Raw genomic sequence first — 20,682 nt, forward strand, 5'->3', positions numbered from 1 at the left:
TCACTATCGCGGCCTCTCTTGTTGCGGAGCACAGGCTCCAGACGCGCAGGCTCAGTAGTTGTGGCTCACGGGCCTACTTGCTCCGCAGCATGTGGGATCTTCCCAGACCAGGGCTCGAACCCGTGTCCCCTAGCATTAGCAGGCAGATTCTCAACCACTGCGCCACCAGGGAAGCCCAGAAATGCTTGACTCTTAAACCAAGTATAACTTTGACAAAAATGAAATTAAAACTCATCTGGTGCCCTACCCCCGCTCTGCGGCCCGGGAACTGTTTCCATAATGCTGGAAGGACCTGTAATCAAACTTGGCTGTGGACCTGTCTGCTTTCACTGTGTTTTCTGGGTTGTGTCTCTAATCACCTTGCCCAATTCTTCTGCATCCCCGACCTTGCCATGTTCCCCGTCTCTTCTCTGACAGTTGATATTCTGCTGGGACAGAGCCCGTTTCTCTGGGTTTTCCCATCATGAGGCCACGTGGGGTCCAGCACCTCCACCCCGAGTCCACCTTCCCAGTCAGGTGTTGTTACCTCCGCCGCATCCTGCCCACCTTGCCAGGAGACCCCCGGGGCGAGCGCTGTGGTGGAGCGGTCCTGGGTCTTAGGCCCACGTCTTATTTCTTTTGTGCCCTCTTGTTACCGCGACACCCGGGGTAGGACTGAATTTCAGCTTTGATGAAGGAAGCTGGTCCTGCTCTAGCCAATTCCGAATTCCACACCTCTGGGGTAATTCACAGACACACGCATCTTGTTAAGTGGAATAAATTTGGTTCCCTTACAAGAGTCTTCTGGCTACTGTCATGTAAATTCAGGTGTCTGAGACCTGCCCCCTTCCTACTGGGCCCTGGATTCTGGGCTGTTCTCAGAGGTGGCTGGTCAAAGGCAGGCCCCATGAACAGTTTCAGGCCTTAACAGTCACCTTTGCCCACTGGAAGCTCAAAAACACCCACAAACGTCACCGAGGTCCCCAACTTCTCCTGGGGGAGCCCAGGGATCTCCTCAAGTGGGGCGGAACGTCCCCCGTCGCCCGCTGGGGAGCTCCAGCCTGCCCAGCTATTTCCACCTCCCCCAAATGTGTGCCGAGGGCACGATCCCCACCCCATTGCCCAACAAACAGCAGAGACAGACGGCTCTCTGGAAAACCCCTCCAGCCGAAAAAAGCTCTCCCAGAGACCCCCACTTTCCCCACAGGCGCCCCCGGCCCAGGGCATGGCCCCTGCGCTCACCGCTGGGACGTCCCCAGTGGCCCCACCGGGACGCCCCAGAGACCGAGGGCTGGACGGCCGCACAGAAAGAAAAGCTTTAGAGTTGGGGGGAAGGGATGTTTCCAGCCAGCTGTGCTCAGAAGCCACGGGGGAACCGCAGACCCCACGAGACAAGCTCTCCCCAGCGCTTGCCTGGGAGCCGCAGTCCTACCTGGTCCCCATGAGGGCGGCGGGCGGTGTCGCCGAGGCGCGGCTCCCCGGCTGCCTTATCGCGGCCCGGCCGGGGGATGCGGTGGAAGCCTTTGCCTGGTACAACCGGCCTCTGCGGCACAGCCCAGGAATTCTGCCTTGAATAATTTTTAACTTCTGCCTGGGAGAAAACCAAGGTTGTGTGCAGTGTCTGTCTACACAGAATGCCAGGGGGCTTTCGCTCAGGGGCAAAGCCCTCAATAGTAACAGGGAAACCTGCCTTGGCTAAAAAAGAGAAAGGAGAAGAGAAGAAGTGGTTACAGGGCTCGGGGAGCCGGCTGGCCATCAGGCGAGCAGCAAGCCGGTCTCGTCTCGCTCTCTGGACGTGAAACCGCCTCGGCGACTGCTCTCCCACCCGCAGCACCCACCTCCCTGGCCTCTAACCCCACACCCGTTCTGCGATTTCTTCCAACAGCCTCATATTTCAAACTGCTGGAGCCGAGCCGGTGCCACCCCTGCACCCTGCACGCCCGCTTCCAGCCTGCGGTTAGCTCTGTGCGCGTCCAAGATTGGACCCGTGACCCTGCAGCAGCACGTGGCAGGGGCCGCCCGAGCTCCTGTGGGCCCTGTGGCCACGACGGGGGAGGGGCAGTCTGGCCGCCCCACTGCCCCCCAGAATGGCCTTCACACAGTGAGCTGGGAAACCAGGGCTTTCCTTTAAAAAGACCTCGATTTTCTCCAGCTCTGGGACAGGAGTGACTGACGCTCAAGGTGGCCCAGGCAAGGCCCACTGACCCCGTGAGGGAGGGCACTGGACTCCCCAGGACACGGGATCACCACCACCAGAGGACGGGGGTCCAGGCGGCCCAGCTCTGTGCAGCCACGGGGCCGCTGGGCTCAGAGCCCCAGGACCCGCCCGAGGGAGCCCTGCGCGTTGGAGGCTGAGCTGGCGCGGGGCTGGGGGTGGGGCTCCCGTGCAGCCGCCAGAGGTGAGGCTGAGCAGGGAGGCCAGACACGAGGGGCTGGGCAGGTGGGGCAGGAGAGCGGCCCCCGCCACCCCGCCCGACCGGGCTCCCCACGTTCCTGCGGTAGCGTGCGGCCCCCGCACACCCCAGGCTGCACTCAGGCACGGCGGGCGATCGGCGACCCCCGCACACCCCAGGCTGTACTCAGGCACGGCGGGCGATCGGCGACCCCCGCACACCCCAGGCTCTACTCAGGCACGGCGGGCGATCGGCGACCCCCGCACACCCCAGGCTCTACTCAGGCACGGCGGGCGATCGGCGACCCCCGCACACCCCAGGCTCTACTCAGGCACGGCGGGCGATCGGCGACCCCCGCACACCCCAGGCTCTACTCAGGCACGGCGGGCGATCGGCGACCCCCGCACACCCCAGGCTCTACTCAGGCACAGCGGGCGATCAGGAGGGTGGATTGGGCAGCCACAGGCCCGTGCTGGGAATAAACCCCAGGGACACACATGCTGGGGAGGCCCTTCAGGGCCTGCCCGCTGGCATGGTGGTCACCCAAGGGGCAGTGAGGAAAGAGGGCACCTGGGCAAGGCTGCACGGCCAGGACCCCTGACCGCCGGTGCAGCTGGTCGCGTGCGCATGGCTGGGGCTCCTTGGACAAGAGGGCTTCGGTCCTTCTGACCTCCGAGGAGGGGTGCCGGTCCGGCCCCCCCCCATCCTGCTCCCTACAGGCCGCACTGGTTGTTTTGGGTGCCGGCACTGCTGACCCCACGTTCCTCCCATCCCCCCACTCACTCAGCATCGGGTTTCAGGAGGCATCTGTGTAGCCCTGAGCTTCCAGGCCCTGTGAGTTGCCCTCCTCAGGCTGCCCACCCACACATGCCTGCCACCCCCATGCAGCTCTTTGGGGATGCCCTCACCCAGCCGGCCACGTCCCCAGCCGGGCTGCGCCATCCACACCTGCCCACCCTGTCTACACTCACCTAGGGGTCCCATGCCCGCACACATTCCAATGCTCCATGTCAGACAGTCTGATGGTGGGACGGCCCCTCCTTGTGACTCACGTTTGTTTCTCTAACTGCTAACGGGCTTGAAGGTGTCCCCACACGAGGTCTTCTGAAACATGATCATTTTCTCACTTTTTTGGTAGGATTCCTCTCCTTTCCTGTTAAATTGCGGAGTTCCTTGTATGTCCTAGATAACAGTCCCTACAGATGGGCACATTCAGTGATCTTCTCCAGCTCTGCCTATCCATTGATCAGAAATCCTGATTTGTATAATCAAATGCATCCCTTGTTTGCCCGAGGGTTCGTGCGTTTGAGGCTGTGCCTAAGGCCTCCTTCCCCGTCTCTCCCAGGCCACTGGGTGTCACCGACGGGTTCTCCCTGGACCACCTGTCTTGCACGTGCTCTATACCGTGAGCCTGCTTCCCATCCCCATCCCGGTTACTCCATCTGGCCCTGTCATCGTACACTAAACACACATGACTGTAAGGTCTGTGCCTGCAACCCATCCCGTCCCTCTGCCTACATGTCGTTTCTGCCTGGTTTGTGTAACTGTCACCTTGCCATGCGCCCCAACGTCTGGAAGAGCTAGCTCCCCTCTTCCCTCTTTTTTTAAATGTTTACCTCACTATTCATGACTTTTTCTCTCATAAATTTTAGAGTAAATTTGTCTAGTCCCTGTGAAACTCCAACTGTAATTTTGACTAGGATTGCATGGACCTTACAGATTAATTAGGAAGAGGCAATGTCTGTGTAACATTCTTTTTGTGCCCAAGAAGGCAGAAGACCTCTCCACTGACCCAGATCAGCACCCACAGCCTTTATCTCAGTTTACAGTTCTCTCCATTCAGGTTGTGTATATTCTTGCCTGAGTTGATTCCTAGATACTTTATTTTCTTCCTTGCTATTGTGAATTCTTTTTTCCTAATGGGTTATTGCTGGTATAGAGCAATATTATTGATTTTTTCATTTAAAAAAATTGAGGTGCAATTTACATAACATAAAATTAACCATTTTAAAGTGTACGTTCCAGTGGCAGTTAGTACATTCACAATGTTGTGCAACTACACCCCCTCTATATGCAGTTGCTTAACATTGTCACCACCGCACGGGAACCCTGTACCCATTACACAGTGACTCCCTGTTCTCCTTGGCAACCACCAATCTGCTTTCTGTTTCTATGGATTTGCCTATTTTGGATATTTCATAGAAATGGACTCACACAGTATGCGACTTTTGCGACTTGTCTGGCTTCATTCTTATACTATTGTTTTTTTATTTTGATAAAATACACCTAACATAAAATTTACTATTTAACCATTTTTAAGTGCACAGCTCAGGGATATTAAGCACATTCGCGTTGTTATGCAATCATCACCACCATCCACGTCCAGAACCTTTTCATCTTCCCAAATTGAAACTCTGTCCCCACTAAAAACTCACTTCCCACTCCCTCCCCCAGCCCTTGGTACCCACCCTCCTACTTCCAGTCTTCGAGTTTCACTCCTCCAGGGACCTCATATGAGTGGAATCATAATTGTTTGTCCTTTTGTGACTGGTTTATCTCACTCAGCCTAATGTTCTAATCAATACTATTGATTTTTGTAGATTGGTCGTTTATTCAGCAATCTTATTGGACTCTTATTCTAAAGTTTTCCCATCTATTCTACTGGTTTTTCTAGATAGATGATTGTATCTTCTGCAAATAATATTGATTTTTTATCTCTTCTCTTATAATCATATGCCTCATTTATTTTTCTTTCCTTATCATGTTGGCCATGATCTCCAGTCCTATGTTACGCAGTAGCCATGATATGGGGGCACCCTTGACCTCATCCAGATCTTAAAGAGAATGCATTGGAAGTTTCTCCAGTTAGTGTAAAGTTTGCTACGAGGTTTTGATGTGTGAACTTTATCGTGTTAGTGAACTTCACTTTATTTATTTATTCATTTATTTATTTTTAAATTTATTTGGCTCCGCCGGGTCTTAGTTGCAGCGCATGCAATCTATTTCCCTGACCAGGGATCAAACCCGGGCCTCCTGCATTGGGAGCGTGGTGTCTTAACCGCTGGACCACCAGGGAAGTCCCGAACTTCACTTTTTTTTTTTTTAAATTTTTATTTATTTATTTATTTATTTTTGGCTGCGTTGGGTCTTCGTTTCTGTGCGATGGCTTTCTCTAGTTGCGGCAAGCGGGGGCCACTCTTCATTGCGGTGCGCGGGCCTCTTCACTATTGCGGCCTCTCTTGTTGCGGAGCACAGGCTCCAGACGCGCAGGCTCAGTAGTTGTGGCTCACGGGCCCAGCTGCTCCGCGGCATGTGGGATCCTCCCAGACCAGGGCTCGAACCTGTGTCCCCTGCATTGGCAGGCAGATTCTCAACAACTGCGCCACCAGGGAAGCCCCTGAACTTCACTTTTAACGCAAGTTTTTTAAAAGGTATTTTAAAAGTCACAATTAGGTTTTGAAATTTATTTAAAGCTTTTTCTGAATCAAATAAGGTAACCACATTTTCTCCTTTCATCTATTGAATTCCTGTTACAAGCCCATTTGATCACGATGTACTATTTTTAATACACTGTTGCATTTCATTAGTTACAGAGAGGATCTTGATGTTAAGAGGCAAACCCTACATGCCCTTTCACTGCAAGTCCGCACAGCAGGGCACACCTTCCCACAGTGCTGCTTGACCTTCCTCAGCCCTGGCCTCCCTTAGCCTTTGCTCATCTATGGGAAGGTGTGCAATGCACAGGAGTCAGGGGTGGCCCAAGACACAGCACACCGAGCACCAAGCTTCCAAACACGAGGAAGACTGCCTGCTGTCCACACTCTCTGTGCTGGGCGCTGGGGTCCAGCAGTGGACGCAGTGGGCGGGTCCCTTCCCTCACCTCCGGCGGCATCATGAGGCCCCTTTGGAACTAGAGGGGCCATTGGCGGAGTCCTTACAGGGACTCAGGTGTTAGCTCGTTGTAGGATGTGAGTTGTACTGGCATTTAAGATGCTCGTGCAGTTCTCAGACAGAGAATCCAGGCAAGGGGAGTAGAGACAGCATATCAGAAAACAAATCATCATATGCAGGGAACAAGGAACATGTCTCATCATTTCCAATGGAAAACATGACAGGAAAAGAGCTTACTGTCCCGACATATAAGATATTTGAGGGAATTCCCTGGCGGTCCAGCGTTTAGGGCTCCTTGCTCCCACTGCAGGGGGCATGGGTTCAATCCCTGGTCGGGGAACTAAGATCCCACAAGACACGTGGCTCGGCCAAAAAAAAAAAAAAAAAAAGAGATTTGAAGAACTGACACATTAGAATCCTCTGGCCTCAAGGTAACATCTTTTCACAAGGGAGTCACCTCCAGGAAGCTGTGCTTAGGCAAGTATCCAGCACCAAGAATCAGAGAAACATGAGAAAAAGCATCGAGAGGTGAATTTTGTTCAGACTCGTAACATTGCTGGGGGAGCCAGGGCACCACCAGGGAAACAGGTGAAGAGCACCAACCCAAGGGGTGCGGCTGCAGGATCTCGGGGTGTGTGCTGGCTCTTCTCACCCAGTTTGGGGGAGATTTACGTCCGGGGGAGCAGGAACTGGAGGGACCGTTGGTGGAGCGTGCGGGATCAGATCTGTGGAGAAACCACGCGTGTACGGGAGTTGGCGAAGGATGAGATGCCCTCGCCCGGGAAGGAGTGACAAGTAGGGGCAGCAGACAGAGACCAGGAGGGGCCCTGCTGCCCGGGGGCAGGTCTGAGGATGGGGGTGACCAGCAGGTCCAGGCCAGGGAGGGTGGGAGGGAGGCCACGTTGCTGGAACCATGACCACGACCCCCAACAGCGGGGGTCAGTGGTGTCTCTGGAGCAAAGCACTGGGTCAGGGCAAGGGTCTGACCCCAGACAGGGGAGCCCGGGCCTGCCCTGCGCCAGGGCTGGTGTCAGAGCTGGCCCCCCATCAGCCTCCGCGTGGTGACAGCCTCCCCACGTCCAGCTTTCTGTCCTGTGCCTCTGGGGCAATCACCTCTGCTTGCAGGGACAGCTCAGATGCCCGGAGTAGAAAAGGGCAGCGCCGACCGTGAGGCTCTTTCAGCCCTTGGGGGCACCGGGAGACGGCTTCCCGTGTCCACCAGTGTGTGTGGTGGCAGGGCACTGACGGGCGGCTGGCAGGACCTCCTCGGAGCGTGTGCACGTGTGTGTGTGTGCCCGTGCCACCCCACTCACCACCGGGAAGTGACTGAGGACCAGGTCCAGCCCGCTGTGTGGCTGCTGAGGGCACAGCCTGGCCCTCGGCTGGGAAGGTGTGCCCACAGAGGCGTGTCCAGGTCCAGGCTGTCAGAAGTTCAGGGGGGCTGGGGTCGGCCCAGGGTCAGAACCCTTAGAATCCAACGTCTGGGGAGCTCCCAGGCCCATGCCAGCCAGTGGGGCGCCCCTTCCCCCAGGCACCAGCCCGCCTCGAGCCCCGGGGCCCAGGCAGGGGCCTGCAAGGCCGGAGCAGCAGCTGAGGGCTGTGGTGATGGAGAAGCCGTTCCCACGAGGCCCCGTGAGCTGCGTTTCTGCAACTTCGCAAGGCCAACCGCCAGGCTTTCTCCCCGGGGTGAGAGGGATGCAGCGATGTAGCATCAGCTCCGCAGAGTTTCCTTCTGGGGTGAAATGTGGACTCGAGAAGCCTATGGGCTGGAACCTGCGACCACCCCCAGCTCTCTCTGAAGAACGGTGAGGCGCCGGGCCCTCCAGCCCGCGCAGGCGCTGGGCAGTGCAGCAGCCGGAGGCCAGGCCTTGGGACTGCAAGACAGAGTCGAGGCCGTGGGAGATGAGAAGAGAGCCAGCCGTGCTCAGCACTTCGCTGCCGCCAGAAACGCTCGAGAAGTGCTGTTCTCCGTGGCTCCCGCTGCACGGCCCGCCCCAGGGTGGGGGGCTCGGTGGGCCCCTGGGTGGGAGGCACCAGCTCTTAAAAGTGGTCCGGGGGCTTCCCTGGTGGCGCAGTGGTTGAGAATCTGCCTGCCAATGCAGGGGACACGGGTTCGAGCCCTGGTCTGGGAGGATCCCACGTGCCGCGGAGCAACTAGGCCCGTGAGCCACAATTACTGAGCCTGCGCGTCTGGAGCCTGTGCTCCGCAACAAGAGAGGCCGCGATAGTGAGAGGCCCGCGCACCGAGACGAGGAGTGGCCCCCACTTGCCGCAACTATAGAAAGCCCTCGCACAGAAACGAAGACCCAACTCAGCCAAAAATAAATAAATAAATAAATAAAATTTATTCAAAAAAAAAAAAAAAGTGGTCGGCAATTCCCGTGTTTAACCAAGGGACCCTTGGCAGTGAGCCGGGCAGTGGGAGGCAACTGCGGGGTACCCACGGGCACCACTCACGCGGAAAGCGCCGGGGAGCCGCGCCACGGGCAGGAGATCGCCGGCACACGGCAGGGTTTTCCCTGGCGATGAAGCCAGTACTCACGGCGGAAGATGCGCTGGACTGTGGGAAGGAGCCACCAGCAGCGCCACCCCACACGGAAGGCGCTGGCATCTCCGTGCGCTTCCTTACAAACGTTTTCCTGTGCACTGATGTAAGTAAATCTAAGTAAATAAATACTGGGTTAAAAACCCAATTACGCTCGTGCCATCCAAGGCCATGTTGTATCTTCTCACTTTGTTGTTATGACACCTCCCTGATGGGGCGTGGTAGCCGCACAACCTAATGCAGGCCCACTGCGGTGTTCATTGCATTTCACGGATACTGTGTGTTTCACAAATTGAAGGTGTGTGGCAACCCTGCATTGTCAGATGACAGCATTTTTTAGCAATAAAGTATTTTTAAATTAAGGTGTGCACGTTGGTTCTCTTAGACATAATGCTATTGCACACTTAATAAACTACAGTACAGTGTAAATATAACTTATATGCTCTGGGAAAGCAAATGCGTGATTCACTTTATTGTGACATTCACTGTGTTGGGTGGTCTGGAACAGAACCCGCAGAGGTCGGCCTGTATTATCTGTGCATAACAAGTTGGTTTCTGGGGCATTGGGTGAGCGCCCTGCTGCCTGTTTCTGATCAGAATTCCAGGGATGAGCTCAGAGAGCCAGTGGCCTGGTAGGTGACTGCCCCACTGGTGTCCCCGGCTCACGTCCACTCTACAGATGAGCCACAGGGAGGCCTCCTGGCTCCTCCCAGGTCCAGTCAGAAGTAGGCGGAGAACCGGCCCCCAGGCCCTGCAGGCTGGCCCGTCCTAGGCCACACGGAAGGCCGGGCACTGTGGTCCCTTTGGTGCCGCTCCCTGGGGACACTGGGACCACCCCTCAGGCCAACACTCCAGGGTGGCCGGAGAGGGGGGCTGCCCCCAGTCAGAACTGTGGGGCCTCCCCCGCCCCCCTGGCCTGTGCCCCCTCCTCCCCTCCCACCGCCCCCCTTGCTGTCCATCCTCACCAGCTGCACGCGTGTGCTCATGCCCCCGGGGGCTGAGGGGTCCTGCCAGGATCTGCGACGGCGATGCTTCACATTTCTGCCTGGGACCCTGGGGCTCTCTTTCAGCTGGCGGCCAGCCCTTGACTGGGACGAGGCCCATCACTCCCTGGATGGCTCAGCTCTAAGTGGGTCGGGCTCTGTGGTGTGTGGCCCCTCCATGCACCTGACCGCAGGCCCAGCGCCCAGAGAGCAGAGGGGAACAGGGTCTGCCTGGGTGGCACCTGCCCCTGCCCAGGAGATTCCTGGGGGTCGGCGAGGGGACCGAGGCTAGACCGAGGACACAACCCCCACCCAGCTTCTCCCTCCAGGGCACCGTGAGGGCCTGGGCAGGAGGTGTCCTGGCTGGAATCCAGGCGGAAGCCAGCTCTGGGCCCATCCCTGCCCAGCCCTGCCCACACTGCCGCTGTGGTCAGGAGAGACAGGCCACAGCCCCCTTCCTGGCCTTTGAGCCTGCCCAGCTGAGGCCCCTGCAGGACATGCCATACACACCACGGCCCCTCCACGGTGAGCAAGGGCTAGGGGTGGTGCGGTCAGGAGCAGCCTGCAGCAGTCCCACTGCTGTACCCGAGCTCCGGGGCAAGGGCACCGTTCCGCCCCCAGGCTGGGAGCTCTGCCACCCTCGGGCGTGTTTCTAGGCCTCGGCCCCCGCAGGGTACCGGCGCTTCCGGTCCAGCTATCGGGGCATCAGTACGCTGCGGCCGGGCACTGGGACACATCCTGTGCGGGCTGCCCACGCCCCCTGCACTGGGGATGGATGTCCAAAGCCCCTCAAGCATGGCCTCCTGCTGGGTGGGACATTGTTGTGGAGCAGCCCGAAATCCCCAAGGTGCAGCCAGCTCCCCTCCCACGGCCCAGGGCCCCCACGCCGATGACCCCTCCCCACTCCCCGCCAGTCGGCCACTGCGGTTTTCTCCTGTGCCTCTGCGGCTGTGAGAACCTTCCGTGGCCTTCGTCCTGGTGAGCCCTTAATTGCCAAATAAATATTTGCCCAGGGTGGGGCTTGGTGCTCAGGGTTAAGTATTACATGGGCTGAAAGTCGGAGGACCCCATGGCCGCCCTGGAGGGCCTGGGGGGCGTGGGGATGCTGGCCCGGCCGCGTTCCCAGCCACCCTGCCCAGATGGGAAGGCAGAGCTGACCCCGGCCCGGGGCAAAGGCCAGCCCAGGGACCGAGGAGGACAGAGGCAGGGGAAATCCTGGGAATGCGAGGTGCAAGGGAAGGCTCTGTCCACCCAGAGGTCAGCCAGGACGTGGCTGGTCCTGAGCAACGGGGGACGAGGCAGGAAAAGACACTTCCAGACCAACCCCGTGTCAGTCAGGTGCTGCTGCGTAACAGGTGGCCCCAGCACGGTGCCTGGAAACAGCAGTGTCTCTGTCTTTCTGTGGCTGGGAAGCCAGAGCGGCTGATGTGGCACAAGGCTCCGCGGGGAGGGTCCCGCAGCTGCCTGCGAGGGTGGCCGCAGCCGCCTGATGACCAGCCCTGGACGTGCCGCCTCCCTCTTCCTCACACTGCGTCCACTGAGAAGTGAGTCGGGAGTCGGAGGGGAGGGCTGATTGGGGCGGTGGGATCCCGGGGCACTGGTCAGGATCAGTGCATTTGGTTTGTGTCCTGGAAGCCACTCGTCCCTTGGTGGGCGTTTGTTTGTTTTTGCTGATGGACTGGCGGTTGGTCGGTTAAGACTATAAAGTGGGAGGAGGTTTGAAAAGATACACATTTGGAGTCAACCTAACTCCTAGGAATGCCAGGCCACGCGCAGCCGGCCCTGCGGCGGTTCCTGCTGTCTGGGGAATCGTGGGGACACGTGTCCTCCACCAGGCTTTCCAAGCATTCAATCTGTTTTTCACGGGCACATGTGTGCACTCATCCTATGCGTTTGTCACTCTTTGCAGCAGCTCTGACGCCGTCCCAAGTCCCCACAGCAAGCCAGGGTCTGGGCTGATTTTGTGTCAGCTTGGCTGGGCCACGGGGAGCCCAGGTATGTGGCCAGACCTCGTCCCAGGCATTTTTCCGTGAGATTAACACAAATCGGTGGTCAGAGGAAAGCAGATGGCCCTCCTGTGAGGGTGGGCCTCGTCCGATATGTCAAGGGCCTGAATGGAACGAGGAGGCCGGTCCTCCCCACTAAAGGGATGCCTCCAGCCTCTGGCCCAGAGCGACCCTGCGCTCTCGGGGCCTCCAGCTGGCCAACTGCACACCCAGGGGCTCTCGGCCTCCATGACCGCCAAGTCCTCATAATGAATCTCTGTCTGTCCGTGTGTGTCCTGCTGGTCTCTTTCTGGAGACCCTGCCTCGCGTGTCTGGGTGAATGGGTGGCTGTGGCCACGCGGGCCTCGGTGGGTGGGGGCGGCCTGGGCGTGGGTCAGGGAGGTGGGCCACTGGGGGTCCCAGCGACCAGGCCCAGGAACCGACCAGGACCCTCCCATGGCGAGGGCGAGGGGCTGTGTGATCGGATGGAAGGGGGGTCTGAGGTCTGAGATGAGGTACAGGAACACGACTGCAGGGGAAGGAACAGCCCCTCCGAGTCCCAGGGATGACACAGAAAATGAGGGCGGGGCCCTGTGTGCTGGGCAGGCCTGACAGCCCGAGTTTGCTGGGGCTGCTCCCAGTTTTGGGGACCCCAGGCAGCCATGGTGGGGGGTTTTCGGGTTGCTGGAACAGGGAGGCACTGGGTGTTGCTGGTCGAGGCGGGGTCCCCTTCTCCTCCCCCAGGGAAGGGGGCCTCAGTGCCAGCCCAGGAGCACCCACACACATTTCTGCGCCTCCAGGAAAGCGTCCAGGCCCAGGCCTGCTCCCTCTGCAGTCCGAGGGCCTGGGGCAGCTGAGGCGCTGGCCGCCACCTGCTGCACGAGGGCGCCACCTGCAGGCTGGCTTGGGAACGCGCCATCCCCAGGGCCCCAGCCAGGGATGGTTGAGCCCCAGAGGCAGCCAGACCCAGGTCATCCCAGCCCAGCCCAGAGGTTTGCTAATGACAAGCAGGGGACTGGCCTCCCTGCTGGGCTGGGTCCCTGGAGCTCTGAGAAGTTTCCAGCAAAGGTTAAACGTGCTCTTGGTCTTTCAGCCGTGAGCGGGGTGCACGTGGGGCCCAGAGGTCCGCCTGGCAGGCACGGCGTCCAGGAGGTCGGCACTCCCAAGGTGCTGTCCCCACCCAGCCCTTCACCAGGTGACCGGTGACTACACAGTCCCCACGCGGTGAGGACCCTGAAATGTAAGCTCCGGGTGGAGTGTCTGGGCACCCGGCACGGCTTCCTGCTGGCCTTCAGATGACAGCCCCACCCATCGGTCTGCGCGACATTTGCAGGCAGCCCACAGCCCAGGGAAACAGGCCAGGTTGGGAAGGGCCGGGTGGGGGTTAGGGTCGTAAAGAGCAATGAAGGCTGCCTTCTAATTGCGGGCAATGAATTAGCAGATGATCTGCCTCCCCCAGTGTAAGGCGCTGCTTGGGGAGAGCCAAGGACCTTCACCTGCTCCCCCCGGGCTGTGCAGATGCCCGGCGGGGGCGGGGAGTGGGGCACAGGCCCGAGGGGCTCCGTGGGGCTGGGGGTCCTGAGCCTGCCCATGCCCGCCCAGGTCACATCACCTTCTGAGTACCTGCACAGAACACTCTCTTACTGTGGGGGTCAGGGGAGGGTAGCCCCCAGGGAACCCAGTGCAGAGCGGATAACTGCCTGCCCCCCCCTTCCAGGAGCGGGAAGCAGTGGGAGGCAAGCCTGGGCACGCCTGCTCCCTGGGCGCCCAGGGTACCTCCTTCCTGGGTTGACGCAACAGAAATGCCCGCAGGCGCTCTGGGAGCCCTGGGTCGGGGGTGCGGGCTGTTTGTGCCTCAGGCTCCTCTGGGTGACCCTGGCCCAGCCAGAGGGTCCCCCCTTTCTGCAGCAGCAGGATGTGGAGGGGCTGGGAACCCTTTGTCTGAGCAGCTATCTTACAGGAAAAGCTGAGCATGAGAAGGGCCACTGGGTTTCAGGAGACGGGACAGAAACAAAGACGCTGAGACGGTCAAGTCCAGATGGGGGCAGAGAAGCTACCCCGTTTCCCCGACGGGAACATCTCCCCAAAACCGTGGCGTTGCTCGCTGTGTGCTTAGTCGTCATCTGGTTCCACGTGTGATCCCGGGAACACCCCGCAGTCAGGTGCAGAGTGGCCCCCGCAAGGAGCCTTCCAGCTGCCCCCACCCACTGTCGTCTGTCCTCCACCTCCATAACTCTGCCATTTCAGGAATAAGGGTGCTTTTGAGACTGGCTTTTTTTCACCCAGCCAATGCCCGCAGTCCCCCTGGTGCAGGTGCCCCACAGCTGGCTGACCTGCTCTGCCACCTGGGACACCTGGGTGGTTGCCAGGTTTGGGTTTTACAAACAAAGCCGCTGTGAACATCAGTTTTTTGTGTGGACACCAGTTTTCGTCTCTCTGGAATAAATGCCCAGGAGTGCCACTGCCAGCTTACGTGGTAGGTGATGCTCAGTTTATGAGAAACTGTCAGACAGCCTTCCGGGGCCTGTTCCCCTTTCACACCCACCAGCAATGCAGGAGCGATCCGGGTCCTCTGCAGCCTCGACAGCATTCGGTGCTGTCACTATTCTTAATTTTAGCCACTCTGATGGGTGAGTGGTGGTACGTCACGTGGTTTTAACTTGCGTTTCCGATGGCAAATGATGCTGAGCATCTTTACATCCGCTTATCTGCCACCTGTAGACCTTGTTCAATGAAATGTCCCTTCATGTCTCTTGCCCACCTTCTAATATTTTAAACTATTTACAAATGTAATACATTCTATTTCTTTTTCTTTTTCCTTTTTTTTTGGCCTCGCCACTCGGCTTGTGGGATCTCAGTTCCCTGACCAGGTACTGAACCTGGGCCCCGGCAGTGAAAATGCTGAGTCCTAACCACTGGACCGCTGGGGAATTCCCGACATTCTATTTCCTTTTAAACTTTATCTGAATTAACAAAATCCTCCCAATTAAATAACTGACAGATACCTATTTTAATTAAACTTATATGTAGGTTATTCCAAAAATTCTCTTAAATTTTCAACACTTACTTACATAAGTTTAGTAGGATTTCATCTTAAAGCAACAACTGTAAATAAAGTCCTCCCTTGAACGATGATTTGGTGGCAAAGCTCACCATCTCAACAGGAGATGCACGACAAACACAAAACATGTACTGATTCCACTTCAACACAAACAAGTATCAGTGCCTGACGTTTTGTTTCTCCTATTAGCCCTCCCCGCAGTGAACTGAAACCCCCGGTGGGGAGGCGCCCACTCACGGACAGTCTGCGCACAGGCCCGGGCGGAAACCTCGACCGCAGGGATTTCTGCGGGGTGCCGGCTAGATCCAGTCGCTGACCCTGGCGGGTTTTGCTGGCAGCCGGCCCGCATCCCACATTGCTCCCTGTGGCCTTCAGGGCGCCTCCCCCCACGTGACTGCTCTAAGGGATTTGGCATTTCTGTGGTCCTTAAGACAGTAAAAATATTTTCCATTTCAGCCTGGAAGTTATTCTTCAGCCGGCCAGGCCCCTAAGAGACGTCCTCATATTCCCCAGCAACCTGATGGAACTGGGACTGTGCAGCTCACGGGGACCCTCAGAAGGTCCCAGAACATCTCTCTCAGCCTCGTCTGGACCCTACGGGGCCACCGCCCAGCAGCCACTCACCTGGCACAGACTCTTCCTCACGTCCATGACGTGTCCCGCCCCCCACTGCTCCCCAGGCCTCTCCCTGCCCTTGGAGGGGGCCAGGTAACCCCCTGCCCGCCTTACAGAGCAGGGGCTGGCACTCAGGGAGCTGGCTGAGCCCTGACACTCCACACCCCTGACGACATGGCCCTGGATGCCACTGCCCGGAGACAGGCCTGTGCGGGGGGCCGCTGGGGGCGAGTCCAGCACGGCGCCGCCCAGAGCAAGCGCCTGGCAGCTGGCACTGGAAGCTGACCCGGAAAGCCAGCGTCACTTTCACGCGTATTGTTGGGGAGGCGGGAACCACAACACACACGCACAGGGCTGTTTTCTCTGAGGAGCAGGAACTGGGAGTTTGGAAGGAAAGGGTGGAGCTGGAGGTAAAAACAAAAACAGAAACAGACTTCTGCTCCTAGCGAGATGGCGTCACAGGGGCCAGTCGCCCCCTCCCCCAACCAGCTAAAGCCCAGGCAAGATCCAGGAGACGACCGCCCTCAAGGCACTGGACATCAGGTGACCAAGGACAGTGACCCCCAAGATGCGGGGCCCAGGGCCCCCCGAATCAGGAGACGGAGCTGATGGTCCAGAGGGCCCAGTGTGGCTGGAGTGCCCAGGACGGAGCCGCAGGCGGGCGGGCAGGGTGGGCAGGCACAGGCGAGCACATGTGCACACTCGGAGCCGCGGGGGCTGGGAGGGCACTCAGATGGGCCGGCCTCAGGAGTGAGGAGCAGTGAGTGCGGCCCAGAGCCCCCTCACAAAGCTCGAAAGATCCAAAAGGGTCAAACTGTTTCCAAGTAACTTTTGTGCATCCTAGAACAAAGCTCAAATACTGATGGAATACAAAACTGTCCAACACCAAGGGCAATTCACATCTGGCAACCAACCAAAGATCGCCAAAGCTTGCTCAGACCTAAGTAGATAACTTCACTAAAGAAATTGAAATTATGGTTAAAAACCTTCTCACAAAGAGAATTCCAGGCCCAGATGGCTTCACTGGTAAAAATTCTACCACACATTTAAGGAAGAGTCAAGACCAATTCTCTGCTACTTGGTCGGGAATATTGAAGAGGAGGCCAACCCCGACCCTTCTATGAGGCCGACACGACCCTGATGACAGACAAAGGCCTTACAGGAAAACCACAGGCCGACGTCCCTCGCAACACAGATACAAAAACTCTTAGCAAATTAATTCTTAACTTGGAGAACCTCAGCAAGCTGGCACAGCAATATATAGAAAGGGGAACACATCACGACCAGGTGGCCCGCAGGGCCGGCTGAACGTCAGAGAATCGATGTCATGCACCACATGAACAGACTTCTCATAGATTTTTTAAAAAGCTTTTAACAAAACCCAACATCCATTCCCGGTTAAAACCAAAACCAAAACCAAACAAACAGAAAAACCGAGCAGAAGTAGAAGAAACTTCCTCAGCTTAGTGAGATGGGGGCTCCCCGTGGGCCCACGGGTGTGAAGGATGGAGGAGACTTCCAAGCAGAGGTGTCGAGGGGACAGCGGGTTACATGAGCCTTCAAGAAACTCCTACAAGGAGAGATAAAAGTTGCAGATAATTTTATTGTTCATTTCAGAAACTTCATGGGAAAACAAATGTAAACACGAGGTTCTCAATAGATCCCACGAACAGACTCCTCAGATCCCTTGCCTTGCTGCGTCCCCCGGCCTGGGGACCCTTACCCCATCTGAACCAAGCCTCCTCCCCACTGAACGCCCACCTTGACCCAGACTCCAGCCACCCGATGGGGACTCTGCTGAGAGTCAGTCGAGAATACACTTGCTTCGCCTGTCTGCAGGCTTCTTTGGCAGCATTTCCAGGAAACCCACATTTGACAGGACTGAGAATCGCTGGAGTGAGAAGGTCACCCCTTGATATTAAATGATCTGTTATTAATGGATGGCCTGACCTTAGGGGCACGTGGGGTTGAAGCAGGCGGCGAAGAACACTGTTTCCCCTGCCTTCAGAAGACAACCAAGAAAGTGGAAGTGGACTAAGTCCAAAGGAGCAATGATTCTGCAACAGGCACGGCGGGCGGCTGCGGCGCCCCCAGGAGGCAGAGATGCTGCTCTGCTGCCCAAGGATGTTTCTCAAACATCCCAGTGCAGGAACTGTGCAGGTTCCTCCCGACTGCACGGGCCCACGAGAGCTGTCACATTCCCAGGCACAATTTCGCCCTTGAGAGACTTTACCATCGCCATCAAGAGTCACACCATTGGGCTTCCCTGGTGGCGCAGTGGTTAAGAATCCGCCTGCCAATGCATGGGACACGGGTTCGAGCCCTGGTCCAGGAAGATCCCACATGCCAGGGAGGAACTAAGCCGGTGCGCCACAACTACTGAACCTGCGCTCTAGAGCCCGTGAGCCACAACTACTGAAGTCCGCACGCCTAGAGCCCGTGCTCCACAACAAGAAGCCACCGCGATGAGAAGCCCGCGCACCGCAACGAAGAGTAGACTCTGCTTGCCACAACTAGAGAAACCCTGCGCGCAGCACCGAAGACCTAATGCAGCCAAAAATAAATAAATTAAAAAAAAGAAGAGTCACACCATCCTGAAAACCTGTCGTCAGTGACCCCCCCCCCCCCCATCGCCAACTAAGGAAACTCAGCTACCGCTGTCCTTGGGAAGAGAAGACACAAATGCGACTTGTCCTCTGCCCCAGTACTCTTACTTGGAGAGTAGCCTCACAGCGCAAGATGCTTTATTTCTGTTGAAAATTGTGGACATTCAAACTTGGGATGAACGTCCTGAGGCGGCTCCCAAGGGGAAGAGAACCTGTGGAATTCGGGCCGGATGGCCAGCTGGTGCAGAAGCCAACTGGGAGTCCAGGGGCCAGGCGTAGGCTGGTGCCAGCTGTCCTACAGCACTCCGTACACCTGTAGACCCTGACCCTAACCTGCACCCGACTCTCACTCCGATGCCCCCACCGACGCCGACGGGGTCCCGGCCCTTTTATCGCACACATGCGACCCCATGTGCTGAGAAGTGAGCAGCGTGCAGGACACAGAGCAGAGGGAGAGCCTGAGACCACAAGGCGGACATCCTCCGGTGTCATCCTGTCGGGACAAACCAGCCTGGGATGCCAACAGTCCCATCACCTAGACCCCATGGTCTTTGGGACTGGCTGTGGGGAGCATTCCCAGCGCCTGGGAGGCACCACAAGGCCACGGGGTGGGAGCTTTCCTGGAAAGAACCACCAGTCCAACCAGCTTGACCAGTTCAAAGAAACCTGAGACCACGCGTCTTTCCCACCCACCCCTCCTCATACTGAATGAGGAAGTTCGGGAGAGACGCGAAAAGCCCGTGTTATAGGCGTCCATGCGGACCGCAGTCTTCGGCGTGGGCGCCCGTCCCGGTCCAGGCCTCTCTGCTCAGACCCACCGGCCCAGACACTGCTCTCCGAGTAGCCGCCCTTGAGGAAGGTCGGCCCCCGCCCAACGGCACAGAAAGCACGACAAGGGCGGTGGTCGGTCTTACTCTCTTTTCTCCAAGCTCCTCGTCACAGCCTTCCCCAGAGGCAGCCTTGGTGCGGACCAGACCCTGGGGATCCCACGTACCCCGACCCCACCCCGTGAGCAGGGCTCCGCCTGAGGTCCCGAAAGTGGCAGAGCTGGGCGAGGGGCAGCCCAGGAACAGCGTCCTTCCTGGGGAACCGCGCACAGAGGATGCAAACCCCACAGAGGCCTTTTCCCGGCCCCTCCGTCCACGGCGCCGGGAGCGGCCCCCAGGCCGATTCCAGAGGCGCAGCGGGAACCCTGTTCGCAGCGCGGCGCCGCCCTCCGGGACGCGGCTGTGTAACCCCGTGCTGTCTCCAGAATCGCTGCCCCGCCGGACACCGACGGGCAGCCTAGCCGAGCGTCCGCGAACAGCTGGCCTCCCGCGGTCTGGTCTGTGTGGCCAGCACAGACCTCCCGTCGCTTCCGCTGCCCTATTCAGGGCCCTAGACTACACTCCCAGGCCGCTCCGCGCGCGCTTGCAGATGTCGCGAGAACACTGACCTGGCACCTACATGGCGGGGGCGGGCTGTAGCGTGGACCGCCGGGAGGTGTAGTTTTGGGCTGGGAGCCACGCTCCCTGGTACCCAGGCTCGGGCTGCGGAGAGACTACAAGTCCCAGGGGGCGCAGCGCGACCGCCTGGAGGGCGGGGGGTACGAAAGAGGAACACGAAGGGCGCGGGGGTGAGTGAGGGGCCGGAGGCGGGCGCGCGGGGGGAGGGCGGGGGCGGCCCTCGGGGTGCGGACCCCGGGCCGGGCGGTAGCGGCGGGGCGGGGCGGAGGGCGTGGGGTCCGGCCGCCCTGCTCCTCCGCGCCCCCCGCCGCCCCGGAGGGCCCGCGGGTGGATATATCGCCCTCACAGTGTCCAGTCTGGTCCAGCAGAGTCTGTGTGCGTCGTCACCAGGACGATTTAATTGACGCTTTAGTTTCGGTTTAATTGAGACCGGGGTTCGGACGCGCGTATCACAGCGTTTCAAGGAGCAGCGTTGGAGCCAACGCAGCTCCTCGGTGCCCGAGCGCCAGGGTGGCCCTTTTGTCCTGTTCCCCGGGCCCCTGCGGGGCCGAGGGCAGAGCTGGGCCCCGTGCTTCTCTGCTCCTCCCCGCGCCCCCGCAGCAGCCTGTGTTAGCCAGAGTCTGAACGGCCACGGTGATCTCAGGAGCTCCTAGAAGGAAATCAAACCTGGGTTTTCCGGAAAGTTTCCCTTGCTGGCACACGCTCACCCCACCTGGCCCTGGGCGCTCCTCCCAAAGGCGGAGCAGCCGCGGCTCGAGGGCGCTCACCCCCCGCACCCCGGGGGCGCCGCCCGCCCCTCCCTGCATCGCCCTGTGCCGCGAGGTAAGCTGTGATTTGTCGCGTAATTCACTTGAAGAACGACCTCTGGTCACCACAGCACTGGGAATCCCGCGTCCCCAAGGCCAGGGACCCCCCAGGTGGGCTCTAAGGGTCCGCCCGGCAGCTCCGTCTCGGGGCTGCTGAGGCCCCCGAGCCGTAAGTGTCAGCAGCCAGGAGTGTGTCCTTTACGTCGGTCAGATCGTTCACTGCGCTGATGTTGGTCCGCGGTTCTCATACTGTCCGTTGGCGCCCTTTGCTCGCTGAGAGGCTGACTGGAGGTACCCGCACGGAGGCGCTGGAGATGCAGCGGGCCCTCCTGCGTTGTGCTCGACGGTGGGAGAAGGAAAGGTCAGCACACGT

At 58.6% G+C, this 20,682-nt stretch overlaps 2 protein-coding genes and 1 long non-coding RNA gene across 7 annotated transcripts in view; 1 reads left to right on the forward strand and 2 right to left on the reverse strand.

Annotated features, from left to right (window-relative positions):
* Nucleotides 1-1,437, reverse strand: part of TTLL10 (tubulin tyrosine ligase like 10) — a 55,048-nt gene extending 53,611 nt beyond the window's left edge. Inside the window, exon 1 of the mRNA XM_082433115.1 lies at nt 1,412-1,437. Coding sequence (XP_082289241.1) covers nt 1,412-1,422 — 11 coding nt within the window. The 5' untranslated portion in view covers nt 1,423-1,437. The remainder of the gene's footprint in view (nt 1-1,411) is intronic.
* Nucleotides 1,438-16,805: 15,368 nt separating this feature from the next.
* On the reverse strand, nt 16,806-19,485 carry LOC309642974. Of its 2 annotated transcripts, none has more exons than XR_014253478.1 (2): nt 18,973-19,485; nt 16,806-17,022 (listed from the first exon to the last, which is right to left on the reverse strand). It is a non-coding gene; the product is annotated as an uncharacterized lncRNA (long non-coding RNA). The 2 variants fall into 2 exon arrangements; XR_014253479.1 differs by having other exon boundaries at nt 18,167-19,485.
* Nucleotides 19,486-19,582: 97 nt separating this feature from the next.
* LOC309642930 (uncharacterized protein C1orf159) overlaps nt 19,583-20,682 on the forward strand; it is a 28,809-nt gene continuing 27,709 nt past the window's right edge. Inside the window, exon 1 of one of the 4 annotated variants that reach the window (XM_082425011.1) lies at nt 19,583-19,673. The gene's annotated coding sequence lies outside the window, so the exon portion shown is untranslated. Of the gene's footprint in view, nt 19,674-20,169; nt 20,326-20,547; nt 20,671-20,682 lie in introns of those variants that run through there. The other 3 variants (XM_082425012.1, XM_082425013.1, XM_082425014.1) reach the window with 3 other exon arrangements.

This window comes from Balaenoptera physalus (assembly GCF_965194825.1).
Source record: "Balaenoptera physalus genome assembly, chromosome: 1".
Lineage (NCBI taxonomy): Eukaryota > Metazoa > Chordata > Mammalia > Artiodactyla > Balaenopteridae > Balaenoptera > Balaenoptera physalus.